This window comes from Chiloscyllium plagiosum, unplaced genomic scaffold (genome assembly GCF_037043375.1).
Source record: "Chiloscyllium plagiosum isolate Xiang-an unplaced genomic scaffold, Cpla_swu_hap1 HiC_scaffold_47, whole genome shotgun sequence".
In the NCBI taxonomy this organism is placed as follows: Eukaryota; Metazoa; Chordata; class Chondrichthyes; order Orectolobiformes; family Hemiscylliidae; genus Chiloscyllium; species Chiloscyllium plagiosum.
Genome location: NW_028270185.1, coordinates 22,087,263 through 22,098,945, shown reverse-complemented (window position 1 = coordinate 22,098,945; position 11,683 = coordinate 22,087,263). Strand labels below are relative to the sequence as shown.

At 50.9% G+C, this 11,683-nt stretch overlaps 1 protein-coding gene across 1 annotated transcript in view; it reads right to left on the bottom strand.

Annotated features, from left to right (window-relative positions):
- Window positions 1-5,233: 5,233 nt before the first annotated feature.
- The window catches only part of LOC122542901 (Golgi-pH regulating cation channel-like), an 84,487-nt gene continuing 78,037 nt past the window's right edge, over window positions 5,234-11,683 (bottom strand). Inside the window, exons 20-21 of the mRNA XM_043681036.2 lie at window positions 8,678-8,708; window positions 5,234-7,424 (exon numbers count right to left, since the gene is read on the bottom strand). Coding sequence (XP_043536971.2) covers window positions 7,383-7,424; window positions 8,678-8,708 — 73 coding nt within the window. The 3' untranslated portion in view covers window positions 5,234-7,382. The remainder of the gene's footprint in view (window positions 7,425-8,677; window positions 8,709-11,683) is intronic.

Genomic DNA, 11,683 nt, shown 5'->3' with positions numbered 1-11,683 from the left:
ATTGCCAGAATGATAAAAAAAAGCCCTTTTCAGAAACAATGATAATCGTGAAACACAGAAACTAGTATAGTAATAGAGAATGAGAGTCAAAGCCAAAGCCTGTGCTCATAACCAATTAAACTATCCAGAGCAGCTTAAAGAGGATTGTGCACTGGGAGCAGGTACTTGCAGTTATACAGCAAGTGAATGTGACCAGACATAGTAAAGAATGGCACTGCACTGAACAGTGGAATCCAGGGTTTCTGGATGCTGCATCCAAAGAGTTGGCAGGATGGACAACTGCAGGTAACCTGGCCCTCCACACTATCGCTCAAAAGGCAGGGGTCACAGATAGCTGTGAAGGTCAAAGCTGGGGTCAAGCTTCAATGCAGTGGTGCAAGGAGGTCAACAGCCTTTCACAACTAGTCAAGGTCATGAATGTACTGCTTAATATCATAGCCTACAACTACACTAACCAGGCTCATAAGTTGCTCTATTCACTCCACTCCCATCAGACATCTATCAATCTCTTATCAAATGGATTCAGACCTGTCAGTCACACACTCCTCCACATCCTCAGGATAATGCAAGCCTCACACCCCATCTTACACATACTGGGAGCGACTTGGTGGTTGTGGTTTGGGAACTGGGGGTGGGGGTGTCAGAAGTGACTCCAGACTAACCAAGCAGGCCATCCAAGTGCTGGTCAGCTGCATTTACACTTATGAACTCAACAGCAATGCAGGCCAATAGTGCGGCCTGCACTGCAGTCTTTGACATCTACTCCTGTGAGATAACACAGTAAAAGCTATCTGTCTGCAACACAACCTTTGGCATACAGATCAGTTCTAGAACTCAAAAGATTCCAGTAAATGGGAAAGCAGTTGCACAAACTGATCAAAATCATGGATCTTCCTGCAGTCAGTGAATGGATGGAGCTTTCATGTCTCACACAGAAGAGTAATCAGTGATCTCAGTGAGCAAGCCAACCCAAGTGCAGGATGGAGTGCAGTCTCCAGAGAAGGGCAGACACCTACCCAGCTTCTTGGTCATCAATTGGTGCAAAATACAAGGAAGCAACAGCAGGAAACTAGGCACATGATGGAGTGCACTTCTTCTTTGAAACTAGTACTAGTGAACCATTCTCTTTTTACCAAGGACCTAGGTTCCAATATAGTCCACACTAATTAGGATTAGAATCCCGACAGTGTGGAAACAGGTCCTTCAGCCCAAGTCCACACTGAGCCTCCAAACAGTAACCCAGCCAGACGTTTACCCCGACTAATAACCTACACTATTGCCAATTTAGCACGGCAAATTCACTTGACCTGTGCATCTTTGGACCGTGGGAGGAAACCGGAGCACCCAGAGGAAACCCACGCAGACATGGGGAGAACGTGCAAACACCACAGTCGCCCGAGGCTGGAATCAAACCCATTTCCCTGGTGCTGTGAGGCAGCAGTGCTAGCCACCGTGCCATCCCACGCCTCAGTACATCTGTACTGAACTCTCTTTGCTGCTTTAATGCACCTCCTATAGTTTGTAGGGCCCTACATTGTGCGGTGTCTTGACTGAGATCTGATAAAGGTTTTCTATTGACTTGGCTTTAACAGGTTAGAGAAAGAGATTTGAAGGAAACATGCAAGAGGGACTGAGAATTAATACAAATAAAGAGATGCGGTAAAAATAAATTCACCTGGTTGAGGACTACCCAATTTGGGTCAATCTGTGAATCACCCTCAGGATCCAGAATGACAGTCTGATAGGCTCGGAAATTAGTAAGAGTGACCTCTGCACTCTCAGGACAGACATCAAACTGGTCAAAGACAGCATCATTATCAAAGTCATTTTCACAAGCATCACCAATCCTGTTATCTAGGTAAAGGACAAGTCACATGTAAGAATGAAACAATGGCACTGACCTCATCTGACCCAGCTACCTGGAATCAACTCCCCCTCCTGCCCCAAAAATTCATGCCTTCCACAAACGTCCACATCATCACTGAACCTCAACTCCACCTCTCAATTACACCCTCATCCTCAAACTCCAGCACCTTATGAAACATCCACTTCATGGTGAGAAAGTTGGTTTGAGACACTATCATCGCAATAGAAGCAGGAGTAGGCCATTTGGCCCGTCGAGCTTGCTCTGTCATTCATTAAGATCATGGCTGATCTATCCATCATCTCAGCTCCTCCTACCTGCATTATCCCCATAACCTTTAATTTCCCTACCATGCAAAAACCCATCCAACTGTGTCTTGAATATATTTAATGAGGCTGCCTCTACTGTTTCCCTGGGCAGAGAATTCCATAGATTTACTACTCGCTGGGGAAAACGGTTCCTCCTCATCTCTGTCCTAAATCTACTCCCCCTAAGGGGTGGCACAGTGGTTAGCCCAGGTTCAATTCCAGCCTTGGGCAACTGTCTGTGTGAAGTTTGCACATTCTCCCCGTGTCTCTGCATGGGTTTCCTCCGGGTGCTCCGGTTTTCTCCCACAGTCCAAAGGTGTGCGGGTCAGGTGAATTGGCTATGCTAAATTGCCTGTAGTGTTAGATGCATTAGGCAGAGGGAAATGGGTCTGCGTGGCTTACTCTCCAGGGGTCGGTGTGGACTTGTTGGACCGAAGGGCCTATTTCCACACTGTAAGGAATCTAATCTGGAGGCCATGTCCCCTAGTTCTGGTTTCACCAGCAGAAACAATTTATCTGTCTATATCTTATCTATCCCTTTCATAATTTTATACGTTTCTATATGATCCCCTCTCATCCATCTAAATCCTAGAATGGGATGAAGGTTTCACATTAGGTGACTTTAAGAGTGTTATTGAATCTCAATCAAGGTCTCAATGAGTACAAACCTATAGCACAGGGCGTCCCATCTTTGATGCTGAACAGCCAGCTCAGGCCATGGGATGGGTGATACTGATGATAACTGCAGATGGGGGAATGTGAGGGTTCAATGAGACTGGTGCAGTTGATGGAGCTCAAGCTTATTACTACAGGGGATCCTGGGGGGTGTGTGCATGTGTGTGGGGGAGGGGGGGGGGGGGGGGGGCTTAGTTTGGCTCAGGTTATGATGTACTCAATACACAGAGCCTGAACTGACAAGTTTCAGTCTCACCACCAAAAGCCCTCACCTCAAATGTAAACATATCCCCATAAACTTCATTCCCAACATCCTGAAATACCAGAAGAAAACTTGTTGAACCCATTCCACGGTTAAGTATTTACAGAATAGCCCATCCAACAATAATTACGTACAATGCTAGTCTGTCTCTATTCAGTGAGACATCCAGCTGCAGTTTATTTTGCTGGAACACAAACACATGACTTAGCGGCTGTTCAAGAGCCTCAGGGTCTCCTACCCTGCAGGACGCAGTCAGGTTATGGTCAGTTGGTTTCCAAAAGGATTGGACATAAAAGAATCTCCCCTCAGTACAGCTGTGATTGAATTTAAACACACATCCAAACACAGGAGGTTTAACCTCGAGGCTTCCAGTTCCACAAATGGACACGTGGAACAATTTATCACCTGCAGCCACACTTGCACACTCCCTCCCCCAACTACAATCTCCAAATTCGAGACACCCTGCTCCGTGGGTATTTGTTTGTAGAAGCTTTGGCCCTTGCCCAGGAAAACTTCCAAATATTACAGTCCCATAAATAGTACAGAAAATAAACACTACAGACCCATTGCATGTCAATATAATCAAAGCCTGTTAAGAATGTAGATGTGCTTGAAGAAAACTTGCATTCAGAGAGATTTGGATGAAATGGTGCTATACCACTCAGTACCCTAGCACTTAAAGTGAAACAGAAATTGTGTGGATTATCAGAATGCAGTGACTGAAGGGATGGTGGAAAAAAGCATGAAGATGAAGGTGGAAAGGGCGGGGCAGATGATAGAGAGAGAAGTGAAAAGATCCATTTTACATCCTTGGAACTAAAAGGTGTCCAGGACACAATGGTCAACAGTATCAGAAAGGTTACCATGTGATGGCTTGTGACCACAGTTACCCAGGATGTCTCTGCAATACAACTGCAAGTGAATAGTTTCTGATCAGTTGCTGAGCTGGCCCCAAGTGAAGTAATCAATTTGCAGTCATGTTACAAAAACATAGTACTGTACCATCGCACTGATCGAAATGCAAGTTCAGGGGCTTGAGACTGCACTTGAAGTCTAACATCCAGGTCACCAGATCTGCCCCCTGACCCTCCCAAATTTGGAAGCTTGCTGTCCTGTCTCAATGTCAAAGACAGCTCATTTAACACAAAAAAACAAAGTGCTGGAGAAACTCAGGTCTGGCTCCATCTGTGGGGAGAGAGAGAGAGAGAGTTAACATTTCAAGTCCTGTGAATGTTCTGATGAAAGGTCACAGGATTTGAAACATTCATTCTGTTTCTCTCTCCACAGATGCTGTCAGACCGGCCAAGTTTCTTGAGCACATCAGTGTTTCAGATGGCCATCATCTGCAGTTTTGTTTCATTGTACAGTTTGAATCATCTGGCAAGACTCCCAGGATCTGGAAACAACATTGTTCCAACATGGACACCTGAGCGAGTATCTCCCACAGACGACAGGAATCTAAAATCTTTGCCTTTTTATCATTCTTTCAGGGGATGTAGGTATTGATGGTACGGCCATCATTTATTACTCATTTCTAACCTAGCAATGCTTGCTCGGCCCTTTACTGGACCTTCCCCAAGGATAGTATCGATCTGGTGGGTTTTTACATCAATTGCTGATGGTTTCATGGTCACCATCACTGAGACGAGCTTTCCATTACAAATTTATTATTCAAATGTACATTCCAGCAGTTGCTGAGTGAGATACAAATCCATAGTCATAGGATCTGTTTTCATGCTGTACATCTTAGTCTGGGCCTCTGAATGACTAGCCCAGGCCTCCGGATTATTAGTCCAGTGAGATCACCATTAAGCAGATATTGCTGGCAAGTGCTTACAGCAAGGTGACTGTGAAATCTGAACTGCACCTATTCAGGACTCCTGCCCTAAGTCTATGGAAACCTGGCTGGAAGTGTACCTTTTAAGCATATCGTTTTACAAAAATGTAATTGTATAATAATGAATTTCTGCCCTCAACAGCATAATGCTGTTATACACATCAGATAAGGAGACAGATGAAAATTGATGCATTTTAGCGACAGCTGCACAGAACAGGCATAACAGGCCCAAAGTAGTCAGTGCTTCATTTACCTCAAAATAGCAACACCAAATATAGCCACAATAGTTGTTTCATTAAAGACACAATTTTATGAAATGATTTATTGATTCTTCACAGAAACAGTACAAATCTGCTGACAATACCTTTCAATACCAATGCTGTGTTTATCTGATGTGAAGTCAGTAAGCAGTTCACATGCACATCTTTGTGGGTGTAACTGCACTCTGTGCAATCTGGAATCAGTCTCGGCTTGTACTGGACAGTCACACTTAGGAATTCACACCTTTAGTTTGGGCTTCAGATTACACAGTGGCTGTACTTGCGACCTCTCTATGACCAGTTTACAACGCATTGCTGCCAGCCAGTAACAGATGCATCAACCGTTTTCTTGTTGCTGACTAAGGATAAACTACAACTCAAACGACGTGTTAATAAAATCGTGAAATAAGTCAACGCATAATGCAATTCCCTACAAGGGACAGGCTTTGGAACTCAAGTTTTGAGGAAAACAACGCACAAATAAGGCATCAGAGGCCTGAATCTATCCTCCTCACCCTAACTTGTACTGGGAAAAACATGGCCTATTTAAACTCATGCAAAAAACTGATCCGAGAACAACTGAAGGAAAACTGCGCAATGAATCTTTCCATGGTAAAGTTACAGATGAAAGTTCTGCTGCTGTCGAGAAGTTCAATGAAATAACCCTCAATTTAGAGCAACAGGGAGGAAAACAAAGATGACACCCACTTGAAATATTTGGAAAAGTAAATTTAATATGAAATGTCGGCTTTGACTGAGGTATTTCACCTCAAAAGCAGCTTAGGTAGTGTTCACTGGCTATTTCACCAGGAACATTGCTGTTAAAGCCAGGGCACACATTCATACACTTGACAGAAGTGACCAGAGACTGGTGACCATCCAGAAACATCTCAAGCTGATGTGCTGCTGCAACAGCATTGGAGAGAGTGGGGAAAAAAAATCAAAGCACAAATCGAGCAGTTGTGTCTAGATTTCCAGGGCAGTTGGGAAAAAGTTCCTAACTTACTTGGTCAGATGTTTCCCAACAGCCATCAGTGGGGAGGACAGGAGTGTTTAGTATGAGCTATGTGATCTGCTCCTGTAACATTCAGAGAAAGCCCCCAAGAACAGGCCTAAAATAAATCACATGCAGAGATACTACACTGTAATGTTTGTTGGCAAGAGTCTCACAGTCACTGCTGTCAGCCATGAACTTTCATCAGGAAAAACACCCAAGATGGGGAGTTATCATTAACACGTGAGTAATGCATAGCTTGTTAGAGACTCAGAGCATCCTGAGGATGAAACGCCAGTATACATTTCAGAGTTCACAATAATGGTTTCTCTGACATATTACTGAGTTAAACGTGTATCGGTCAACCTAGAACTCACCTGACGTGACTCAGGTGGGCTTTTGTTTTGAAGGACAGCAGCATGTTAGAACACGTACATTATGCCGTTAAGGTGCAGAAGTGTCCTTTTGAAGGCCACACAAGTTGAACCGTTAAGTAATCATGGGCTTGGGTCAGAGGTCAGCCACTACTTTGGGCAAAAATGCACACTTTGCAAACCGTTTGCAAATAGGTTTTCGGTTACAGACCCCAACAGTGAGTGGCAAGCACATCCCAGAAAGATGCATGATCGACAAGGATAGAGGGTATTGTGCACCTACCCTTTCTAGCACTCTTAAATATTGCTGAAATTATTGGCTTTGTTCCTTTTTAATATTGGTCTTAAGTTATGAACAAAAAGCTATTTGTATATAGACAGGCATGGACGTACCATAACTAAGAATTCAGCCCAACCACCTTCACATACAGGTGGTACATAGTTTCCAATGCACAGGCTGGTTTCACTGGCACCACAATTACTTTGCCCAGCTCGGTCCATCACACTCCCATGCACAGAACACCTTGACTCCAAAGAATTCTGCTGGTGGTATTTCATCAAATTTAAACCGAGTTTCGGAGGAATGGAGTGAAAGTAAAAGCAGCTCTTAAAAAAAAAAGTTTCATAAAACGGATTAGCTGAATGGCTCCAAAATGAAAAATGATGTTTTCATGCCTTTTCAAAAAGCCACAAAGAACATTTCAGATGTTCTTTCATTTTCTTTTAAATAAAAATAGCCAAAAGTTAAATCTGTTGCAGAAGAAGATTTGGATTTCAAAAGTAAAGCTTTGCCTGTAACAATTTGCAGTTATTCCATTTTGGAGATTTCAAACTTGGTCGTCATTATTTCCTGAAACAGGACAAAAGAAAATTGAATGAATCACTAGAATTAAAATTGCAAATGTTTAGTTAGCCACTGCGGAGTCTGCCTTAGTCCAAAATCAGCACAAACTGCTCAATGGATAATGGAATTTTAAGCGCACATCACATTTCTAAACTTTCTGCACTGTGAGCACAACCTCAAAATGGAGCACACCTGGATATCAAAAGAATCATTGTTGGGATTTTCCGCCAAATGTCGTTGCACACAGGCTTCCAAGGAGTAGCTAAACATTAAGCTTTACTCTTTTGAGCAATTATACCAAAAGAATATTTTAAAAGCTCTGAAATATTAATTTGATAAAAATCTGTACTTGAAATAAACATTTCTGTATATCTTTACACCATTTTTCTCATTTAAGATTTGATTATTGACAGATACATGACTGAGGCACTGATATAATAGATTTGGGTGCATCAATCAGACCACACTAAATTACAAATTCAAATATGATCAATGACTTTGTTTTCTCAAATCAAAATTGAACAGAAACAACCAACGTTTTCAACGCTGCTCAACTGCATTATTTGCAACGGCTTTTTGCATTTGGCAAAACAAGCGACATTCATCAAACACAAAAGGGGGAAAGAAACACCTACCGAAATGGGTGTAATTGGCAGCCAGACTGCCTGTTGAGGAAAACTTAAACTCTACCTCCTTGTGTTTTCGACATGTTAAAACATTTTTTTCCCCCCTAACCCACATAAGGGATTATCCCAAACTCCTAGCCACACCTTGCTACTTCAGGTGAAAGATGATAAATGGACAGCAACCACTAAGCTGCACTCGGTTTCCACTGTAGAGAGGCTTGAATGCTGTAGTTTTGCCCAGGAATGACATTAGTTCTGCCCAGGAATGACATTAGTTCATGGCTGGTTATCCATTGCTGTGGAATTCTAGTGATATCACTCCTACCCATACCTCAGCTAAGACCCACCAACTCTACCCTGATTAGAATGTAGGCCAAGAGGCTGGTATCAATTGGGCTCAATCACATTCAGTTGTTAGCAACAGGATCTCCTGGCACTTCATCTCGTGCTGAAGCATTAGCAGAGTTCAACATGGAACAGTTAAAGATAACTGTTCCAGGCCAAGTCTGTTCTGAGGAAGGGTCACTCCACCTGAAACGTTAACTCATTTCTCTCACAGATGCTGAGCATTTCCAGCCATTTCTGTTTCAATTATGGTTAAAAGTAAAGCAGGCAACAGAAGCGATATTTTACCTCATCAGAATCCAGCAGGGTTGGCAATGCACTGGAAAACAAGATAAGAGGGAAAAAATAAAGAAGCAAAGTTAAGAAGAAAAATTGATGAGTCTCTGTTCAACAATCATCAATAGTTGGCAAAGTAGGACATAACCCGAATACAACCCGGTGAGGTCTAAGGAGCATACCCAACCAACCCCCCTCTCTCCACCGCACACGCCCCGCGTGACCGCCCCCCCCCCTCTCTCCACCGCACACGCCCCGCGTGACCGCCCCCCCCCTCTCCACCGCACACGCCCCGCGTGACCGCCCCCCCTCTCTCCACCGCACACGCCCCGCGTGACCGCCCCCCCCTCTCTCCACCGCACATGCCCCGCGTGACCGCCCCCCCCCCTCCACCGCACATGCCCTGTGTCCTCCCCACTCTCTCTCCACCACAGACGCCCCGTGTTCCCCCTCCACCGCGCACGCCCCGTGTTCCCCCCCACCGCGCACGCCCCGTGTTCCCCACACCCCACGTTCCCCCCCCACCACCCCCCACGTTCCCACCCCACCGCTCCCCGTGTTCCCCACCCCCCACGCCCCGTGTTCCCCCCCCCCACCGCGCACGCCACGTGGTCCCCCCTCTCCACCGCACACGCCCCGTGGTCCCCCCTCTCCACCGCACACGCCCCGTGTACCCCCCTCACCACCGCACACGCCCCGTGTACCCCCCTCTCCACCGCACACGCCCCGTGTACCCCCCCTCTCCACCGCACACGCCCCGTGTACCCCCCCTCTCCACCGCACACGCCCCGTGTACCCCCCCGCTCCACCGCACACGCCCCGTGTACCCCCCTCTCCACCGCACACGCCCCGTGTACCCCCCTCTCCACCGCACACGCCCCGTGTACCCCCCCTCTCCACCGCACACGCCCCGTGTACCCCTCCTCTCCACCGCACACGCCCCGTGTCCCCCACACTGTCTCCACCGCACACGCCCCGTGTACCCCCCCACTTTCTCTCCACCGCACACGCCCCGTGCTCCCCCCCAGCGCACATGCCCCGTTTCCCCCCCCAGCGCACACGCCCCGTGTGCCCCCCCTCAACCGCACACGCCCCGTGTCCCCCACACTGTCTCCACCGCACACGCCCCGTGTACCCCCCCACTTTCTCTCCACCGCACACGCCCGGTGTCCCCCCCACTTTCTCTCCACTGCAGACGCCCCGTGCTCCCCCCCAGCGCACATGCCCCGTTTCCCCCCCCAGCGCACACGCCCCGTGTGCCCCCCCTCAACCGCACACGCCCCGTGTCCCCCACACTGTCTCCACCGCACACGCCCCGTGTACCCCCCCACATTCTCTCCACCGCACACGCCCCGTGTCCCCCCCACTTTCTCTCCACTGCAGACGCCCCGTGCTCCCCCCCAGCGCACATGCCCCGTTTTCCCCCTCCATCGCACACGCCCCGTGCCCCCCCAGCGCACACACCCCGTGCCCCCCCCCCAGCGCACACGCCCCGTGCCCCCCCCTCCAGCGCACACGCCCTGTGCCCCCCCCCTCCAGCGCACACGGCCCCGTGCACCCCCCTCTCCACCGCACACGCCCCGTGTACCCCCCCTCTCCACCGCACACGCCCCGTGTACCCCCCCTCTCCACCGCACACGCCCCGTGTACCCCCCCTCTCCACCGCACACGCCCCGTGTACCCCCCCCTCTCCACCGCACACGCCCCGTGTACCCCCCTCTCCACCGCACACGCCCCGTGTGCCCCCCCTCAACCGCACACGCCCCGTGTCCCCCACACTGTCTCCACCGCACACGCCCCGTGTACCCCCCCACTTTCTCTCCACCGCACACGCCTCGTGTCCCCCCCACTTTCTCTCCACTGCAGACGCCCCGTGCTCCCCCCCAGCGCACATGCCCCGTTTTCCCCCTCCAGCGCACACGCCCCGTGCCCCCCCAGCGCACACACCCCGTGCCCCCCCCTCCAGCGCACACGCCCCGTGCCCCCCCCCTCCAGCGCACACGGCCCCGTGCCCCCCCCAGCGCACACGCCCCGTGCCCCCCCCTCCAGCGCACACGCCCCGTGCCCCCCCCCTCCAGCGCACACGGCCCCGTGCCCCCCCCAGCGCACACGCCCCGTGCCCCCCCCTCCAGCACACACGCCCCGTGCCCCCCCCTCCAGCGCACACGCCCCGTGCCCCCCCCTCCAGCGCACACGCCCCGTGCCCCCCCCAGCGCACACGCCCCGTGCCCCCCCCTCCAGCGCACACGCCCCGTGCCCCCCCTCCAGCGCACACGCCCCGTGCCCCCCCTCCAGCGCACATGCCCCGTGCCCCCCCAGCCCACACGCCCCCGTGCCCCTCCCTACAGCGTACACGCCCCCGTGCCCCCCCTCCAGCGCACACGCCCCGTGCCCACCCCAGCACACGCCCCCTTGCCCCCCCAGCGCACACGCCCACGTGCCCACCCCAGCACACGCCCCCTTGCCCCCCCAGCGCACACGCCCCCGTGCCCCCCCTCCAGCACACACGCCCTCGTGCCCCCCCTCCAGCACACACGCCCTCGTGCCCCTCCCTCCAGCACACACGCCCTCGTGCCCCTCCCTCCAGCACACACGCCCCGTGTCCCTCCCCCCACCGCACACGCCCCGCGTCTCCCCCCTCTCCACCGCACACGCCCCGTGTCTCCCCCCCCCTCCACCGCACACGCCCCGTGTACCCCCCTCTCCACCGCACACGCCCCGTGTACCCCCCTCTCCACCGCACACGCCCCGTGTACCCCCCTCTCCACCGCACACGCCCCGTGTACCCCCCTCTCCACCGCACACGCCCCGTGTCCCCCCCCCCTCCACCGCACACGCCCCGTGTCCCCCCCATCCACCGCACACGCCCGGTTCACCCCCCCTCCACCACACACGCCCCGTGTACCCCCCTCTCCACCGCACACGCCCCGTGTCCCCCCCCCCTCCACCGCACACGCCCCGTGTCCCGCCCATCCACTGCACACGCCCCGTGTCCCGCCCATCCACTGCACACGCCCC